Source organism: Anser brachyrhynchus (assembly GCF_964034855.1).
Source record: "Anser brachyrhynchus genome assembly, chromosome: 11".
Taxonomy (NCBI): Eukaryota; Metazoa; Chordata; class Aves; order Anseriformes; family Anatidae; genus Anser; species Anser brachyrhynchus.
In genome coordinates this window covers 19,941,026-19,962,293 of record NC_137706.1, presented here as the reverse complement: position 1 = coordinate 19,962,293, position 21,268 = coordinate 19,941,026, and the positions used below count along the sequence as shown (strand labels likewise).

At 40.9% G+C, this 21,268-nt stretch overlaps 1 protein-coding gene across 20 annotated transcripts in view; it reads left to right on the top strand.

Annotated features, from left to right (window-relative positions):
• Positions 1 to 21,268, top strand: part of MEGF11 (multiple EGF like domains 11) — a 287,680-nt gene that overhangs the window by 209,687 nt on the left and 56,725 nt on the right. For all 20 annotated transcript variants that reach the window (XR_013938103.1, XR_013938104.1, XR_013938105.1 and 17 more), the window contains 3 exons: positions 18,736 to 18,856; positions 20,454 to 20,617; positions 21,022 to 21,124. Coding sequence is in view for 17 of the 20 variants with exons in the window: in XM_080551466.1 (XP_080407592.1) it covers positions 18,736 to 18,856; positions 20,454 to 20,617; positions 21,022 to 21,124 (388 nt within the window). In the remaining 3 variants the exon portion in view is untranslated. The remainder of the gene's footprint in view (positions 1 to 18,735; positions 18,857 to 20,453; positions 20,618 to 21,021; positions 21,125 to 21,268) is intronic.

Here is a 21,268-nt window from a genome sequence, read left to right as displayed (position 1 = left end):
AAGAATTCTCTTGGCCTTTCAGCATGTTCATTGTCAGTCACGCTGTGTTTTTAATAGATGAAGACTTTTTTTTAATGTTACAAATGATAGAGCAATTTATGTCTTTTCTGAGTGTATTGGCAGGTGTCTTTTACCTGAGCATCAGAAAGAGCCTCAGACATTCTGAGGTAAACAAGCTTTATATTTTATAGATGAAATATAAAATGGCTGAAGAAATCAGCCACGGTGAAACAGAAAGAAGGCAGATCATGAGCTGATAGAACAAACAAGAGTTTCCACTGATATTTAGCAGCCAACTAAAATGTGCATCTCCTAGATGTGTTTTACCTCTTGTTTTAAGTTAGCTTCAAAATGAAATGAATACATATCTTAAAATGCTAGAGGTCTGATCTTTGACTATGTTGTAGCTCTTCTGCTTTGCTTTTATGACACACAGTGAACATCATATCAGGTAGCTTTAGAACCAACAGAAGGGGTATGGCATGCCCAATCTAGATACCATCAGTGCCTACTGCAGTGCTTTCGGTTTTCTTGGAAAAAGGTTGCTGTATTTTGCAGGGGTACATGCTGCTGTCATCTATATGGGAAGGATGTGCAACTGTGTGACAAGATCACATGTGTGGAGCCCTATATGAAATTAGTGGGATGCTAAATCCTGTTTAGCCTCCCTCCCTTCTAAATCTACACCTCAGCTTGTGATCACCAACTGCCACCTCCAGAACAGCAGAAGTGGGGTTATGGTTTAGAGTCACTTTTGTTCTCTGCTTCATGTCAAAAGCTGAACCTGTAAACTGGAGCTTCCACCTAATTTCCAGAGTTCTCTCAATGCTGGGTATAAACAGATTTATTTAGACATGAGGTGTAGGACTGGCAAAAGCATGCAGGGCAGCAGTACTTAGAGATGTTTTTTTTAAATAAAAAAAAAAAGAAAAACAAAGAAGAAAAGAGCTTTGAGGTTTGATTCCCCACTCATTTACACTAATAGAAAACAAGAATTTATCTTGTCTGTACACCAGTGATACGTAAGTATTAATATAAAGTAGAGAAAAAGATGAAGACAGCAGCATAAAAGTAACAAATGCAAAACAAAAAGATACCAAGACCCTCTTTCTTATAAAGAATGCAGCTCAAGTTTGCAGCACAAGAATATTTTGGGACCCTTTACAGTACACATGTAAAAAAACTCATCATTTGTCCAATATATATAGCTCCAAGACAGTGTTATTGCAGCTGTGAAGCCTGGGAAGATCCTATTGCATTGCTTCAAAATAATATTTAATCTCATAATAAAGAGCTTTCTTGCATTGACATTTAAACAGCTTGGTTATTGAGGATAGCTCTATAATCAGTGAAGCATATTTAGGCATTAGTATCATTGCTCTCTCATAATATACTATAATCTCTGGCAATTAGTCCATGAGGGGAAGTAAAGCCTTTAAATTGCTAATTTATTGCCTCTGAAGCGTATTTGTCATTTGTATGCATGCCAGATGACTTGAGTTGCAATAGTTCTTTCAAATGCTGGAGAACACAGGCAGTAAAGAAAACTTGACAGGAACCTTTGCTTCGCACCCCAGAACAGCAGTGTCCTGACGAGCCACTCTAGCCGTATGCCATACACCCTATGCTCCATCACCTGGGCAGGGAAAAGGTGTCAGCACTGCTTCCCGACACAGGCTGCAGGTCGTGGGAAAGATGCCATGGGGCCAGAACCCTCTCAAGGCTTGAAGTGGTTTATCTCAGTGACACACTCAAGATCAGGCTTTGCCTTCAGGTGTGCATGCCTGCATCCTGGTGAGGCGATGGGGAGCGCAGCCTGCGGTAGAGTTTTGCCCTTGAATTCAGCCAGCCTCCAAGCAATGCAGTGTCTGTTCCTGAATGCAGGATGTCTCTTTTGGCAGCACTGACAATAGAGAGATGCTAATATAGAACTGGGCAGAGGTAGTTATTCAGAAAAGCCATAAATGAATCCCTCTTGCTTCTTCTAGCATGAGGCTTGGCTGATGCAGCTCTGAGGTCAGAAATTTTGACATGTGGTTGGAAAGAATGAAAGTGGGATCAACATTTTACACTTCACAGAAACATAGGAACTTATATAGCAGAGCAGGGTAAAGGGTTTCTAAGTAAGGGGAAAGTAAGAGGGCATAATGGCATGTGGGACACAGCTGCAAAGGCAGAGATTCGACCCATAGGACGTTTGGGGTACTGGCTGGCTAAAAAACACAGTGACCAAGAAATCACAGCCTCTTCCTGACAAAGCACTCCTCCAGACCACTTGTCTTGCACAGATGGCTTGTCTTTTAACTGTGCCCTGCCTCGGCTGTGTCAGGGCAGCTGGGCTGGGTTTCAGAATGAATCATCTGCTATCACAGCCAAAACAGGGACATTTTGTTGGGATGCAGAACAAACCATTAAAAACACAAAGCATCTGGTCACCTTTATTAAACGTATTAAGTGGAAAGGCAGCCATCCCATAGGTTGAAATGTACGTGTGCAGAGCTCTTAATTTTTTGGAAGCTAAGCAGATTCAAGTGTTAAAATAAAAAGGTACATTGTAGCTCAAAAAATAATACATTATTTATTAGCTTTGACATTTCCAAAAATTCAAATGCCAATGCTAAATATTGGTGAGCTTGCAGTTTTGGATAGAATTTCAAAGCCTTTTATATCTTCTTTATTTTAGATGAATATATTGGGTCAGACTCAACAACCAGATTTACACATACCTGGCTCTAAAAACAAATTACACTGGTGTAAAGATGTTATTGGGTATCAGTACAGATTGTATGTATGAGGTTTTGATACAACTGTGTTCACACTGGGATATTGCATTGTTTTAACTGTGGGACGAGGGCATTGTACTATTTTAACTGCAGATGCTGTTTGTAGATTTGTCTGAAGAGGTAGCTGAGAAATCGGAGTGACCCTCTATTATACCCACAACAGCCCAGTTCTTGGAGGCAGCCTACAGGACGATAAAAGTAGGATAACAGGAGCATAGGAGACACAACAAGGTCTTATTCCCCAAAATCACAGAGCAGGTCTAGGGCTCCTCCTCATATGCTCCAGCAGTAGAGTCCCCACTGCAGGCCTGTTGTAACCCCTGTGCTTACTGCACCTCACTTGTGAAGGGGGGTTAAGGGCTTGTATCCATTAATTAAAATGATTGCAGGGAACCATCGTTATAAACATGCTAATAGGGCACTTCCCTGAAGCTGGTAGTTTTTAAATATTTGAGGATTACCCCTTAGTACTCATGTGACGAATTGCCAGTGATGTTTTTCTGAAGAATGACTTTGAAAAGCCAGTCTGCTGCCATTTCATTTGTGGCAAGAAGGAATCTGATAAAAACACACAGGGACTACACAAAGATTACCCTTAAAAAGGAGACAGGGAGATTCTCAACTGGTAGAATTTGGATCCTTACTCCCACACACAAGTATTCACTCCTTGCAAAAAATTATTTGGATTCAATTATGGGGGTGGTGAGAAGGGTTATACAAACTTGCACCTCCCCCTCCTTCCAAATTCTGCTTTCAGATGCTCTCTTACAAGCCCACTGAAGTCTTTTTTGCTATAGGGATGTAAAAGAAACCAGGATTTGCCCTGTCCTCTCTTCTTTGTTTTTGGTTCATTGAATTTTATTCCTGTAATTCAATAAATGTGTTGAAGAAGGCCAGAGAATATGAATTAAATATGACAGGAGACCACAGGAATCCTGACCTTCTGTCTCACAAGGAAATCTTGAAACCAACCCCCTGCACATACCTATCAGCTTTCTAGCCACTGAAATCATTACAGATACTATTGAAATACAACTCGGTTCACCTTCTCCATTGCACAGCTAATTGCAACTTTCTTGAAAACAGTAGCTACCTAGACACCTCATCCTGTGATATGCCTTTGTTTCTTTATGGATGCTTTGTTTTCTTCCTTTGAAAAATGTGTTTAACTTCAAATGCTTTCATTCTGTCTATTGTGGCAAGGAGATACGTAGTTAAAACATTTCTCTGCCCAAGACACTGAGAAAACTTTAACACTTATCTGTGGAAAGTGCGGTCAGCCTTTACTTCAATGGACACTTAGGTCTATATTTCACATCTAGATGACAGAACTTATATTACTTTAAAGAGTTCATCTATTTATGCTGCTATTTTTTGAAGACCTGTCTACTTTTATTGAACCCTGCATGCTGGCAAGCAAAGCTAGCACTTCATCACCAAAATGAAAGAATTCATTTTGACATTTTTCTATTCCTTGACTATATTAGTAGATCCCATACAAGCTGATCCCTGAATTACACAGTACAGGAAAAGACGGAAACAACAGGAGAGATGAACTCTTACTACAAGATTTTTCAGCTTTTGGGATATCGCTTGGATTCCCTAAAACTTTCCAAGATGGATTTCAATTCTGTACATCTGTAATCATTTGCATCTTTTGTTGACATTGCATCAAAATTGCCTTTCAAATATATCCTTGTGTAAGTGCTCATGTATATAAATCCTCACTGAGCTCAGTGCGAATATGTGCACTTAAGGGTAGTGCACAGACCCCTTACTCTGGGTCTGTACATCCATAATTTTGTCTAATATGCCAGAATTTCTTAATATAATGCTTTCTGTACTGCAGGAATACAAATTGCTTCCAACATACATGCCAGCATATTGGACTAAAAGTCAGCACCTGTAACACACATAAACAATTGCTCAAACACTTAGTAAAAATAAGTATATATTATATTGCTATAAACCTACGCAAATGCATGGCAAATGTATAACAAATTTTGTAACAGATAATCTCTCAGTACAACCGCACACAGTCTCAGGCCAGTCATAGTCTGCCCCATGCCTACCCAGTGAGTAAAATGACCAATTTACCCTGCTATGAAATGAGGAAAACCATAATTTTGTTTTACCTATAGAGGTCATAGAGAACTTACAGATCCAGTCTGTTGAGTATTGAAGCCATGACTGGCTTCCTTCTGGCACATGCAATAGCTCTCGGTCCCTGAAGAAAACATACAGGAGAGAAAAAACAATCTTTCCATCTATATTAAAAAAAAAAAAAAAAGCCTGCTCTCCTGTCCTATACCTTTAAAATTCTCTGTGTTGTCTAAAAGAAAAAAAAAAGGAGTAGCTAGAAAGGAGCACCTTATCTTATCTTCAGTTGAATTTTCCCTGAAGGTCCACAGTCCCAGGTAGGTCTGGTGGAATTTAAAGAATCAATGGCTGTAGGTGTTTTCTAAACACTCAAGGTGATAAATACAACTTTATCAGAATATTCCCTCTCTTCTACATATTTGCTTTCATCTTTATTCTAAATGTATCATCCTTCACCTGTTCAGAAGGAAGCAGGAAAAAAAGAATGAGACTTCTTTCTCTTATAAGCCCCTGTTTCAGTAGTGAAGTTATTTTATAAATTTCATAAAATTCTTAATGTAAAAAATGAACCGAAGGTTGGAGATAGTGGATCTGTTTTGGGGGCTTTAACTCATTTAAATGATCTGTTTCTCTTTGAGATAATTCCAAAAGTACTTCAGTGGAAGCTCATCTCTGAGCAACAGGGCACCTCATCAAAAGATTTAAAAAGAAAAGACGAGGGGAAAAATCTTCAATAGAGCCTGTGTCCTTTTATCCTTGATTTACTGAGCATATCAGTTACCCCCCTTTGTTAAGAACCCTTTTCATTTATAGGTATAGAATAAATTCAGCCATTTTATCAAGATGTTCTTGTTACCAATCACCAGTATAAATTTTACTTGCTGTAGGAGGGGAAAGGTTTTCTGGCACAGCAGTTGTCCAATTAACTGGAGTATTACAGGCAACAAAAATAGTTTCCCCAGTCTCATTTCATGAATTACCTAGATGCACAAATAAGATGCATTTTCTTCTCACAGCTTTCCTATTTTATTCATAATGCAATGTCTCAAAGCCAATGTGAATGGCTAGCAGTAGTGGAAGTGGGTGTGGAAAAAGGCATCCATACTGTGCAGGTGGGTTTGAGCATAGGTTGCAGCTTGGAGATAATTTATTATTAATTAATAGTAAAAACAAAACAAGTTTTCCTATAGGTAGTAGAACTAAAAAAGCCTTGTTTTCCACAGATCTATATCCTGAGCTCCCTGGCCTTTCCTACCCCACTGCAGTACCCTGGTCTCTCTGTCAGGTCCCCTGTGACATTTTAGCTAGCAAAGAGCGCTCAGATGGGCTCACACACATCAAATTTTCATAATCCCCTCCCTACATAATGAGGTTAAAGGTACCAAGCATCACGCTCCCTAAGAAGGATTAGGAGTTGCCTGAACAAAGACTGAATATTAAGGCATGACGTGGAAGGAATTGATGCCTGTGTTCTCACCCTTTGAACTCTTTCCTATTTATTGGCTTTACCTTTGTTTCTCCTCAGTTATTCAGGAGTTCACAGTAGGCTTCATTTTAAGAAGCTTCAGGATATCCTTCTGTAGCCATGACTAGTTCCTCAGCCGCCCCTGAAGTACAGAAACATGGCAGGAAAGGAAAACCAACTCGGGAGGACCATCCCTGGTGACACAAGCAGCAATGCCAGAGGGAAAGTCACTGCTGGGGCACAAAGAGGGAGGTTTGATGCAGCTGCAGAAACAGCAAAAAGAGCTGGTAGTTTTGAAGTGTTCCGAACAGTTTTGAGAAGATCATTTTGTCAAAGTCAGCAAGAAGGAAATGCAGTCTCTTTGATAACGTGTCAGTGTGAGTTTTAAGTCTGAGCATAGCGTGAAATTATTTTTAAAAATGGGAGATGTAATTGTGCTCTGAAAAACCATGATAGGTCAAATTAAAAATGATATTTACATGGCGCTTGAAAAGTGGCTAAAGACAAAAGTGCTATTAACTGTGAAACAGTGACAATAACACAGCCAAGTCCTGGGTACTACCTACGGCTCTGTTCAAGAACCTCTCTCCTGGTTCTCATCTTTTAGGAATACATTGTCCTTAGAATGTGCATCTTGGTGGCTTCTAGATGGAGTCTGAAAGCTCACCTGCTAATTTTTTAAGCTTAGAAACAACTTTACAGTGGATTCGGAACAAATAGCAGATCTAAAGCATACAATAAAAAACAATTCTGCTCCATACAACATAATTAGGGGTGAGATGGAAATTTTTTCTAGAAATGAAAGAACTCTCACTATCTAGTTGTACAGAAGTTTTATCTGTCAGCTGGGTTGCATGCTGAAAGGTCTTAGCGTAAAACAAAACATCGTGTGCCCTGTGTGTTGGTTGACTCCATATGTAAATAGTGCTGGTCAGGAATCACTTGTTCCTATCAGGAGTTTTGCATATTCATAGACCAGAAGAAAACTGCATCCTGATCTACCTTGTCATTGATGACCTCTGAATTTTCCTACTATCTCTCTATACGTACAAAAGTATATATTTATGTGTATAAAATAGCCATACTTTTATTTTTTGTAGGCTATTGGGACTAACAACAGACTGTAGAGCTTTGCATCTCTAGGCTAGTAGTTCTGATCCAGGCGAGGTCAGTACAGACTGAAAACTATCTTCTCTTGGCTGTGCAGTGGCCTGCATGAAATGACTTTGGTCTCAATCCAGCTCCCCGTGGATGAGTATGCACATCACAAACCCCATTTCCATCAGCAGTGACTGGCAAATCTGCTGGCAGACTGAGCCATTTACCATTTTACCTTCACAAACCATTGCTTCAGGTCAAGCTTGGTGGCATGGCTGTGTGATCCATTTCAAAGGCCCCATAGGACTCTTCCTGGGGACAAACAGTGCAGGTACTTTGGGCTTTCAGAATGGCACCCTTCGTAAGCACTACATTCCAGCCAGATTGAGCATCTTTATTAAATGGCAGGTGCCTTTCCGGGAAGTCGATCCACTGAGATGGTCTTGCTGCATGTAGGCTGGGAAACAATGAACAGCACCACAGTGCAATGGAACGGGATGCAGGCTAAAACCAGTATTATACTAATGACTCACAAATGGATTCTTCTGGCTCTGCTGTGTTACAGGAAAATATATCCTACATGCAGATCCCAATAGGGAAGATCATTATGGGGAGACCACCCGTGTATTCCCAGGCTTTCAGGCTAAGCTGCTCCCCTATTGATTTTTATATCAATGAACCAGGTGCTTGCTGCCTATTAGGCTTGTTGGCATTCTCCCCCCAGAGCTCCTATTGACCAATTAGACATTTCTGCTGGAGTACTGGCGGCCACAGCATTTAGGAGCCTGACAGTGGTCATGTCAGCACCTGGCTGTATGAGCCGTAATGAAGGGGCTTCTCTCACTTCAGGGCATTTGTTGTTTGCTGAACTATTGTACCGGAGTATTTAACAAGGTCACTGGATGCACAAGACACAGTGGTTCTCCCTCAGTTGTGGAAACTGCATCCTTTTCTTTGAAATCAATGGATTTTTTCAAGATCATTTTATCAAGTAGCTCAGTTTTATTTTGCTTGCTCTCTCTCTTAGCAATGTACAAGCTCCAGAAATTGTCTGTGACAGCTCAAATTCTACTTTGTCAGCCCAAGTTTACCTGAACACAATTGCTAGCTTCAGTAGGATTGTCCCAGGTATACAAGAGTGGAATTTGTCTCAGTGACTGCCTCTACTAATGAGAACTGATTCAGTTACACACAGTGTCTATAATTTGATAAGAACTGTGAGCAGTCCCAGATCTCTTCCTCTTTCTTCTTATATTTACTTTTACTTCTGGGCTCTGCTGCAGTTTTATGTACCTGAATAACTCCAAAGTTTTCCTAAGTGGGTCCAAAGGAACCAGCTTCATATAGAAACCCTGAATGCCTCTGTCTTTGTTACTAGTTGACATATTTCCTGTATTTTATCCTTAATTGGCAATGTGGCTGTGTCAAATTGCATTTCCGTTTCTGTAGCCTCATTCAGTATCACTGGAGCTCAATATCCTGTTCAGACTGAGTCATTTGAGCTGAATCTTGCAGAGGAATAAACTGCTTGCCAATAGCAGTGTCTCTTTTCATCTATTAAGCTTCTAAATGTACATATCCTTATCCACACTATCTGTGGATCAATGCATAGAAGTGTTGGTAGCTGATTCTCTTGGTAGTTCAAATTGCAAACAGACTTTATTACAGCCACCCAAGTCACTGGTTAATTCTTTATTTTATTTTCTGTCTAACTATACTGCCAAAGGAAGAGGGAGGTTTTATCCTTTATGATCAGACCCGTGTAAGTGGAAAATCCTGCTGTGTTTCTTATGCCAAAGAGCAACTGAACTTTTACCAGGTATTGGACTCTCTTGCTTTTGGTTTTTGGTTTTAGGAAATGTGTGAAAATTTGAAGAGGACATCTGTTATCTGCCTGTGAATGATTGCCAGGTTATTTACCAGCTTTTCAGAAGCTGCATCACAAACTCCATTAGCTTAAAGTTGACATGAAATGTTATTCATTTCATGCCATAAAGAGTATTTTCCACCTATGTACATAGATGGTTTCTTTTCTTTTTTTTGGCTTTGATCCTTTCAAGCGTGCATCACGCACCCCAGAACTGATGTCAACGGCAGGTGTAAGCATCGTGAGCCCCCTGTCTGCATGTTTTCCATCCTCAGAGCTTCTTCTGTGATTCAGTGCCCCTAGCAAGAGACTGGCTGAGGATACCTGCTGTGCACAGCACATTTAACTCCTCCTGGACTCAGTCCATCCACTCTGTGTGGACAAGAGGTCAGGCATGCACTGATGTACTGAACTTGTTGTCATCTTCTGCTACAGAAAGATGCAGGTCTCAGCTAGTGACCGCAGTGTGCATGCTAGGGAAGTTTGGATTTGTCACCACGCTTGGACATTATCCTTAACTGTAGAGCACAGCTGTAGAAGAATGCTAAAAGAAAGTTTGCAAACAGTGTAAAATTATTGGGATAGTCAAATATAAAGCTAATGGCAAATATGCAGAAAGGTTTTGTGTTACTGAACGACTGGGTAAGGTGAAAGTTGGTGCTCAGAAATGCAAAGTAATATACAAGGAGACAATAATGTTAAGTAAATACACAAAAGGTGAATTCTAATTTAATTCTTACCACTCAGGGACAGAGATCAGGCAATCGCAGTGGATAGTTTTCTGAAATACGCAAATGAGTGCTCATCACCAGTCAAAAACAAACAAACCAACCCAGAGCACCAGCTAGAGCAGTTGGAATGACCAGGAGAAGAACAAAACAGGGTAGAAAAACAATTTTTTGTGCTATTATATAAATCCATAATATATCTAAATCTTAAATTACTGCATGCAGTTTGGCTGATTGCTGCTTACAAAGGATATAATGGAAGTAGTGAATGGTGACAAAGATCATCTTTTATTTGGAATAGCTTCTATACAAAGAGTGACTCGATAAACTAGGACTCAGTTCAGAAAACAGATGGCTGAGGAGGGATGTGATAGAGATCTATGGAACTGAGGCTGGTGCATAGGACACGAACAAGGAATGATTATTTACTATTTCTAATAACACGGGAACAGGGGGCAACCAATTAAATGATTGCACAGCAGGTTTAAAGACAAAGATAGTGCTTTTCACAGAATGTGTAATTAAATTGTGAAATGGCTCCCATAAAATGAGAATAAGAGAGTGGGATGATTTTGCTTAGAAAAGGGGTCACCGAGGGTAGATATGTGAGAGGTCCCTTACATCATTGGAGAAGGGGAGAAGGAATGTATGTTTGCTATTTATCACAGTATAAGAAGTTTCCCAATTAAAAAACAGGCAGTGGATTGAAGCAAACAAATAAACATAATTTTTCTCCTTTGTATTTATAATTAAACTGTGGATCTTCTTGCCAGAGGACGTCATAGAAGCTGAAAGTATAAATGATACCTTTTATTCCCTGTTTTTGCTAATGTCCTTCTTGCAGAGCTGTTCAGACTTGTCAGCCAGAGCGAAACTTATTAGTGCAAAAAAGTCAGGAGGCCACAGTTGTTCTACAAGGCAGATCTTGCACTGTGCCACTCGGCTCATGTGGACTGAGCAGGAACCATCTCCGGTTTCCAGACAAGGACACTCCCATAAACTAGCTGGGGCAGAATTAGCCAGGTGGGTTGCCTTCTTGTAGATACCTCGCCGAAGAGGACCAGATGAGCTTTTACTCTGCGCTAACAGGGCCTCTCCTAAACAGACAGGAAGACAGAAAATGGAGCATCCAGGTCTGTTTCCTCTCTCTTGATCTCACATAGCTTGTAACCATGCAGCTGCAGCTAGTGCAGAAGGGTGGTGTCTCAGAGCTCTCTGCATGCCTCCCAGGTTGGTTCTGGCACTGGTAGAGGCAGCATCAGGTTGGTGTTGTTCCTTTTCCTTTACCGTAGTGATGGCTACAATTCAGATTTTTCCATCTGAAAAAGCAGAAGAAAGCAGGGCTTTTTTTTTGTCTTTAACAGTAGTATTCAAGGGCTGGCTTCTGTCCCACAGTTTGGGCACAAGTAGCTTGTTGAGTACATCATGAAGAGCACATCTTGTGTATACTTCTCAGGCATTTAAATGCTTTCCACTGACTTGAAATAATCCACATTATGTCTGGGTCATTTTACCTTTTGGGACATTTAATTGTGATATGGCCATGGTTTTTGGAGCATTGTAGAATAGCTGCTGATGAAAGTTGATGATAGGAGCAGCAATGAGCCCTGCAGACGTTTGACTCTCTATATTCTCTGCTGTAAGGATGGTGAGGCACTGGAACAGGCTGCCCAGAGAAGTTTTGGATGCCCCATCCCTGGAAGTGTTTAAGGCCAGGCTGGATGCAGCTTTGAGCAACCTGGGATAGTGGGTGGCGTCCCTGCCCATGGCACGGGATTGGAGCTAGATGGTCTTTAAGGCCCCTTCCAACCCAAACCATTCTGTGATTCTGTATAACTTCCCCAGAGTTAAGTTTAAAATACTCTGAGAGTTTGCTCCCTGCCACACCTGAATGAATCTGAAGTGGACCTATTCCAGATTTAAATTGCTTTAACAAAAAAGGAACTTGGTTACCCATCTGGCCCCATAATGTATATTAGTAACCCTCCTGATACAGATGTGATTGACCTGCCTCGATAATACATCTTCCCATTAACTAAATCTAAACCCAAGTATTAAAGATGTTTTCATTTCCACCTGAAATATCTGTTCCATAAACAATCTCCCCAGCTCAGCTGTGAACAGAATTAGGAGCTTGTTTTAGTATTGTGCCCTTACGTAGCCAGCTGCTGGGGCTGGCCAAGCTCTGCACACCCATCTGATTTAGCTGAACACTGGCCTCCACCGTGTTTTTTGAACCGTGCGTGGCTATGTTGCTTGTACTCCATTACAGGCTGCCCGGGGGAGGCTGTCCTCTCAGGTACGATGCACTGTCTCACCAGGAGAAATGTCCCGAGGAAATGATGTAGGAGTTGTTTTACCCAGTCTAAATCCAATCTCCTATTTTTGGAGAGGTCCCTCATGGATAAATGTGTTTTGTGATATTTTATTAGGTGAAAAGTGCTGACTGTATAAAAAAAATCTTGTTCAGAGGTTGATGATCATCTTTTTTACTCTCCATACTACTTTTCTTGTGAACACATTTAATTATATGAGGCTGTATTCATTGCCTCGCTGCCATTAAAGTGCTCTGCAGTTAAGGTCTAAATACTAAACCAGGCAGATATTCAAGTGTTGTAAAGTTAGTCTAGATTTTTTTGCCAGCAACAGTGCTACACTGATTTACAGTGTGGGGGGGTCTTGCGTGCTCTCTTTATTGAAGTCTCTTTCTTTTTTTTAATGCCCGTATTTAGGTGGCTTGAACAGTAAGGATGGATTATTTTAATTGCAGATAACTGACTGATATTGGGAATATTTTTAGTGCAAACTAGAAAACTATTCCCTTGTGGTGAGGGGGTTTGTAGTGCTCACTGACAGAAATCCAACTCAAGCTTGCTGTTTAGTATGAAAAATCAAATTTTTTTAACGAAAATTTTATTTGTATTTGTTTTCACTTCATTTCATGGAGACAAAAAAAAACACCACCTCACGAAACTAGAATTTGCTGCCTTTATTCGTACAGAGTACTGCTCCATTACAGCAGCTTTGTGCCACGACTACCTGTGTGGGAACGTGCTCCCCTCTCAGCCTGTGCAGCCCAAAAAAGGCTTTGGCTACAGCCGGTAAAATGAAACCAGCGCTTTCTATTCAGAGCTGGTGGATTTGTGCATGTGCACATATAAGCTCTCTGTGTATTTTATAACAAGATCAAAAATACATTATATTTCATTTATTTATTTATTAAATAATATTGGATAAAGCCTTTATAATACTTTGAAAGGTTATGCGATACAACATTCAGGACTGTGAAGGGTTGTGTCTTTGGATGAGTCATGGGCTTGTGACTTAAGAAGTGACATAAAATGTCACTTTTTAAACATAAGAAAGCTCTTTCCTGTCCTTTCTACCTCACTCCATCTTCTTCCATATAAAGGGCGAAGGGAAAAGGAGACTGAATAAGGTCATCAGTGGTTTCATTGTGCCATTTTAGATGTGTTTCAGACTCTAGCACAGCTACATCATACCATGTTACGAAATGGGTAAAGGAACAGTTGTCAGTTCTTAGTAACACTGATTACCTGCAGACTGAAAGCCTGGCTTGTACAGGGCACAAGATCCTTTCCCAAACTTTTTTCTGCATTATATCATTAGCACCAATAATAGCATCTGCAGGGAGTAATTAGTAACACCCAGAGGGGAAAGGAATTCAGCCAGAGGACATCATTATGTCTGGGAAACTAAAGATGCTGTATTGTAAGGTCATGAATAAATTGCTTGAGTTGAGGGTAAAGGAGATGACCAGAAAAAGTACAAAGTTTCCTACTGCTGCTAATATGCTTATGAAGAGCACGTTAATTTCCACTGGAACACCATTAGGGAAATTAGTTTGTTCTGCCAGTTTGTGCTGCTGGATACCATATGTTTACCTTGAGGGAATGTTTGTGGAGAACCACTTTGGGTTAATTGTAAATTTTACAATTAAATAAGTAAATATACAGAACTGTGTCTGTGATCTGCATCAGTGCCCAGACACCGTGTACCGGCACACTGGTGTGCCACATTCAGTATGTACACATAAATATGTACTTTTATGTACTAAGTCCATACCAATCACCTTATCTGGACACGCAGACATTAGGTACAAACAGCACTTGCACTTTTTCTTTCTCATCTGCTTATCGCTACATACATATGGCCCTGCACCATGCCCTTCTTTCCATTTCAAGCCTGCGCTGAGCACTCAGCTTGCCCTGCTGCTGGTGACAGGTGCTGCACCTCCAATTCACGGGGCACAAAGAAAGGCAACGAGAGGGAGAGAGGGGAGATCAGATACCACGTTAAATATCTAAGGTCAGTTGGAGTCCCATTACAGATTACCAGCGGTTCAAATACGTTACCTTTCACTGCTGTCAGCCCCCCCTAACAATCTGTGCGGGAACAGGGGACGTGCAGCACCTCAACAGGTTCAACCTCAAGAACACTCGAACCAACCCGTCACCGAGGTCTTTATCATGCAAACTTGATGCCAACTTCAATAACAGCCCTGTTAGTCTTCTGCATTGCAGAGGCCTTGAAAAATTGATTTTCTGTTTTGCCACTGACTTCAGTGGAACCAGCCTTTAGCACTCCAAGGAAAATATATTCCTGTAGGTTGTAGTTACTTCTGAAATTCTTAATTTAATGTCCTTGAATAGTCAAACTTTCAGAGAGACCAGGCATGGCTGCAGACTTTGCTGGGTGTTGGTGACCGCTGCTGGGTTATTAACTCCTCTTACAGTCTGGGATTGCACTTTTTTTTCCTTATAAACTGTATTTCAGTGATTTAAACGTCTGATCCAAAACATATAGGAGTAAATAAAAGTCTTTTTATTGAATGCAGAAAGAGGATTTTAAAGGAAGTTGGCCCTTGTTTACAGCAGGAATGTATTTTTAACAGAAACAAGCAATCTAATACTTACTGTTAGGGCAACATTAATCCAGGGAAAACACTTTGTGAAGCGGCCAGAGCTTGTTAACACGGTTAACACCTAAGGCAGTGGTGTGTCTTTAAGCTCTACTAATATTGTACAATAATAATTTTTGAGGAAGAAAATCTTCACCTCTGCCTGAACAGAAACAAGACGTATTATTGACTGCCATCCGGCAAGACGTATGCTCTGGCCCTCATGAGTCTATTAATATTTGATGCTGATGGATGTGAGCTGGCAGCCGGAGTTATTAATGGCATTTGGTTCCTTGGGCCTAACCCTCAATACATAGGGGAGAATTAACAATAACAAGAATTGTGTGCCGAAACCTCTTCTGATACTAGAAGGGTCTGTCATTTAGTTTCAGCACCAATTTGTTAATATTTCTGAAGTAATTAACGCTATGAAAGGTCATATAGGTGGTAGTAGTTACATTATTGGCACCATTCATTTTGATTTAAAGCTGAATTTTAGGGTCCCTGGGACCACAGATACCCACCTGGATCTTTGCTATACGGGGATAATCCTATCAGATACAAATTTCAAACAAGAAAGGGCTCACTTCTTTTAGCTTCTGAGCAGCTGTGCTGAGATGTGGGACACCCTGTCTTTGGTTGTACTGAGATGCCATCTCATGGATTTGGGCCCAGGAATGCAAAAAAGAGGGCAGGAGCATGCTGCTTTACGCGAGGAGCGGGACATTTACTGCAACTGGCCCTGATCCAACACCTAGTAAAGAGAGTTTTTCGAAAAATTAGGTTTAGAGTCAGACTTGACCCGTGAAATCAGAAGGTAATACATGGGGTAGACATCAGGGATATGTTTTGATGAACTGGACATTCTAAGGGAAAATGTTGAAAGAAATGAAGCGCTTCTGAAAGTCTGTGGTGTCCATATGGATCACTCTGACATGGAAAACAGAGATGTAAAATACCAAGTTATTTATAGCTAGATTTCTTAATATAGCTTTAACATTTTCAGGGTTATATGTTTGATTGAATTAGCTGCTCCTTCCTATCATATATACCACATCCAGACATTTCACTATTCTCATTAACCTCCTGATCTTAATAGAAAAAAAAGAATAATCAACATAAGAAGCACAGCTGTTGATTAATTTTACTAAATAGGATAGAAATATAGAGTACCATATTGCAAGATTGAAGATTCAATGCACAACATTTAAAATCAGTTTAATAGAATATATAACTCATTAACAACTGGATAGACATATACTGCAGCATTATTCACTTGGGCAGGTGGTGAGAGGGAGGTGGAATTTACATATTTTTAACAGTACCTGAATGCATTTAATTTCATAGGTCATTCTCCCCAGTCAAGTTCAAAATGTTAATAATGGGGTGTGCATTTATAATTAATAAAATCTTAGAGCCAGTGCTATAGTTCAAGTGCATTTTCCTCTTATGTAATTAAGAAGTTAAGGATATTTGGCAGTTGTCACTCTGAGAGTTCTGAAGGTCTCGCTTGTCAAGCCCAGAGACAGAAATCTCATTAAGCCAGTTAGTTTCTCTGGTAAGGTTTGTTGCAAGGTAAGGGCATATAAGGTGTACATCCAAAATGACTAACCTGCGAGTCCACAAAATAGAGTCTATTGCAGTAAATGTCAAAACTCAAAGGCATTTTGAATGAGGAAGAAACATCCTGATGCTTAGCTTGTATATGGCACCTTTTCTTTGACGTACCCAAATTATTCTGTCTGTCTGACTGCCCTCTGTGCAGAGTAGGTGTACAGAAAAGGAGTGAATCTGCACCAGCTTGTCGTGCACGTGGCCAGGGCAAACCTTGCATCACACGAGCCAACTCACAGTCACGGAGCCAGCTGAAGAGCTGGAAATCCCGGTTCTCCTTCCGCCCGTGGCCCAGATGCTGTCATAGTTCATCAGGTTCCCAAGGGAATATGTTAGCTCCACATCACTCTGTTCTTCTTTCCTTTTCAAAGGAATTTTCCTTTACTTCTAGATCACCAGTTCAAATCCAGGTAAGGTCAGTTGTCATAGAAATTACAGCAGTACCAGCACTCCTGCGCTGTACTTGAAATGAGTTGGGAGTTTTGTTCACACAAGATACAGCTTTCTAGGTGGCACTAATTGGCTGTCTAATTGTCACACACAGGAGAAAGGCAGACGATTGATTAGGCGTGGAGACTGAATGCCCCTCTGCCATCCCGCTCAGCTGTGGGTTCCTGTAGCTCATTCTGTAGGCATGCTGGCAGGGTAATGAGGGGCAGCGTGCTTGGATTTTCTGGCTGTCAAGACAGCACCTTTTACAGCCAGGCCTTTTCAGAGGAACTTGTTTTACTCCACCAAGGTCAAAGATAGCATCTTTTGCAAACACTGCTTTCACTCAAAAGTCAGGGGCTTGTAGGATTTACTTCTGAATGGTACCTATCTTAACCATTTCTCCCCCCTAAACCAAAGTTTTTACTATAAAATAGGAAGAGTCCTACTGGTGCTAGGCAGAACAACAGGCATATGAGGGTTTATGGTGCTCAAAATCTGGTCATATTTCCTTTTACTGTCTCAGTGTCTGGTACTGTGATATACAGGCTCCTGGAGGTACTTGCCATGGCATAGGGAAGCTGACATTTTGTGCATTTATCTCCTGATAAATGGATGCTCCTATCACACAGTGAAGCCTCTCACCTGCAAAAATACATTTTGACCAATATCTTTTCCCTTGAGCTATGATATAGGTCACACTGTGCAATGTAGTTACTATTTAACTTTGGAGTAGGATAGCTTTCCCTGACATAGGATTAAATTATTACAGTTTGACTCACTGAAGAAGTAAATTTAGGAGCTAATTTGTGATGTGAAAGTCAAGACTACACATAGAAGAAAACGGAGTAAAAATACCGTATATATGCTAACATATGTTGACCAGACTGTGGAACTTACTGTATAGGTTTAAAGGGATTGTGCTCGCATTTTATTTCCCTTCTTGCATCCCATGAACAACAGTAGTAAAGAAAAGTGCCTTTCAGCCACGCAAGCCAATCAGTGCATACAGTGTGCCATAATTTACTGTTGAAGTATTGTATAGTTCTGTAATATACAAGTATTTTCCCTCCTCTTCCTAGCTTTCCCAACACCTAAAGGACAGCATCAGGAAATAGGACAGAGACTGTCTGTTTCTGTGTTTTGCTCTCTGTGCCTCCTCTCTCTGTTGTACACATCACTCCTTGTTCAGCATTCTTCCCAAAGTCACCATCTCATGCAAATTAACTGAAAACAAATGCAGGTACCAGCTATGCATCAAGAAGGTCTAATGCACCTGCCATGCAGTTTTCCTCTCTGCCAGTCTGTGGAAGATGAGCACGCAGGATATCCTTTAGCTTTTTAACAACCGTGTTCTTAGAATATATTTTCCAAGAAATGCAGAGCAATCTTTGCACAGTTTCAGACTGTATATTTTGTGATTAGTGTTTCGTAAGTGATGTTTTGCTTAATGATCTAACATCTGTTCTAGGAGGTTTGTTTTTGTAACTTACACACCTCCTGCTGAATGAACGCCAGAAACTTGTCCCTTTCCTCCAAGTCAATCAAAGCACTAATTGCATCATAATCACGGGAAGCAGCAGTGACTGCTCGAGAGCTGAAGACTCAGCAATCAACTCATAACACTCTGCTCACTGTTTCGAAGGAGAAAGCCTCCCTGTGCAGAGATGGGAATTTCCTGCAATTCAGATTTCTTTAGCTGACTCTGTCTTTTTTTTTTTGGTTTGCAGGGAGATGACTGCACCATTACCTGCATGGCAGGAACCTATGGTACCAATTGCTCATCAGTTTGTAATTGCAAAAATGATGGCGCATGTTCCCCCGTGGATGGTCTATGCATTTGCAAAGAAGGTAAACAAAATTCAGATTTAACAGTCGTCTACAATTTGGCATCAAGGCTTCTCCCCTTTTAACATGGCACAGCTGTGCAGTCAGTAACTCCACTATCTATTTGTGCCTGTTGGTAATTCAACGGTCTGCCCAAGTATCAAAACTCAACAGGGGCTTGACTGTATGTTTTGTCTCTGCCCTGAACAGGGGCCAGATTTAACCACTGTGCTGCAAGAATAGACCCCGGAACGAAGTGTGCTTGCAGAGCCACAGCTCCATTCTAAAAGAAATATGAAACAAACCCCAAACTGGGCTTTTTGGGTGTTTTGGTTTTTTTGTTTGTTTGTTTTTCCTTTTTCTATCCCTTTAATACCCCATTTCTCCAGGACTCAACAGCCCCAGTTCTCCCTTCCATGCCTGGAGTAACACAACTGGGCAAAGGAGCAGAGGCAGCCTCCTGCTCGTCCTTCCTTTAGCCCGTTGCGCTGTCAGTGGGGTGAGCCTGTCTTGTTGTCATCCTCTGGTGACAACTTCCACCGTGACAACTCAGCCATGTGCAGCTGTCCTCTGTCTCCTGAGTCAGCATGGGGCTGGAGGATGTAGCTGTCCCTTGTCTGGAAAACAAGAAGTCTTTTGCCTGCCCTGGAGACTGTGTACACGACTCACCTATTTTTGTCCTTCATATATGTCCAGAATTCCCATATGTGCTTGGTTGTAAGCATAACTCATGTACCCAGTAATCACTTGAGAAATCTTGTGCACTCCATAACGTGATGTTTCTTATGTTCCCTGTGTAGTGGTGCTTTCCCCCAGAATACCAACATGAGTTATCCCTATATGGCATGCATAAGCCCTAAAACAGAAGTGAGGCAAATAACAATAAAATCTGGCATTTCAAACATGAATTAATGAATCACTGTAGAACCCCATTTAATGAGGGTGTATAAACCGTGAGTTACTGCTCAACTCCATTACATACAGCTGCAGCGTAATGAAAGCCATTGTGCAGCTGGTAGTTAAGATTTGAGCCTTAATGGTTAGAAATGATGGCCTTTTTTTGTGTGTGTGTGTGTGTGTGTGTAATAGCTTCTTTATATTAAAGATCCTTCTCAAAAAATATGAGGTAAGAAACAGGCGGCATCAAATAGCAAGTGTCTTACATTCAGCAGATCTTCAGCAGACGTTGCTGCACTCTCTTGCTGTCTGAGCAGTTCCCAGAGAGGCATCCGACACCTTAATGTGGCAAACAGCCAACACAGTGACACCTATACCACCCTTCTCCACCTATAGATGCTGACAGAGGAAGATGGTAGTTCATAATTAAAGGGCCAATCTTTGACCCCAAGATTGGTGTCTTTATTTACACCAAGATCAGGACGAAAATGGTTCTAGAATCGAAGAGCTGCAGTTTGCATGCTGCCTTTCTTGCTGTCTCCACCTTGCTGTGCTGTGCAAGAAAAGGGCAGACCATTAGATCTGTCTAGAAAACATGCACGACACACCTTTGCAGGATGTTTTAACTCTCCTGAGGTAAATATTACAACAGATAGCTGTAGTCCTGCATTATTTTTTTCTGTGAAAACATCCCAAATATGGTTTCTTTCGTATTTTTCTTCAGGGTGGCAAGGAATGGATTGCTCAATTCCATGTTCAAGTGGAAGCTGGGGTCTTAACTGTAACCAGACATGCTATTGCACAAATGGAGCTGCCTGCAGGCCAGCTGATGGCTTTTGTCTCTGCTCACCTGGATGGCAAGGGGAGTACTGTGACCAGCCCTGTCCCGTAAGTATGACTGGGATGGTCTTGCATCCCCTTTTAAAGCATAGCCAGCATAGCTCCTCTAAACATACAGTAGGACGGTATCTCATTTTGTCCATGGATACCTGAAGGAAATCATGTATAAAAAACAGATTGGGGTTCTAGCAATCAAGTATATGTTTTCTGTTTTGCACTATATTTTATCAGAGCTATTGCAATGCTATCTGCATTTTCTTGAGCATCATTTTTTAAAGTGATTCCTCATTTGGTTCTATATAGAAATGTTAGGCACTGAGTTATTTCTATCTTCTCTGTATGTTAATTTTAAAAATGCGACTCAGCATTAAGAGGGACATGATAGATGATTTTGCACATTTTCGGACAAAAAACTGATTACTGAGAGACTTTTTTATTTATATTTTTGGAAGGATGGAACATATGGTCTTAATTGCAGTGAACGTTGTGATTGTAGTCATGCAGATGGGTGCGATCCTGTCACCGGTTACTGCTGCTGTCTTGCTGGCTGGACAGGTAAAATTAGGAATTAACTATGTAAAACTTGGGATTTGTTTGTTTGTTTGTTTGTCTTTTGCTATTGCATCAGTTATAGCACCGGACTTTTGACTGCAAACTTTCAGATAATAGATTGAGACAAGATCAGCTGAACTTGCCCAC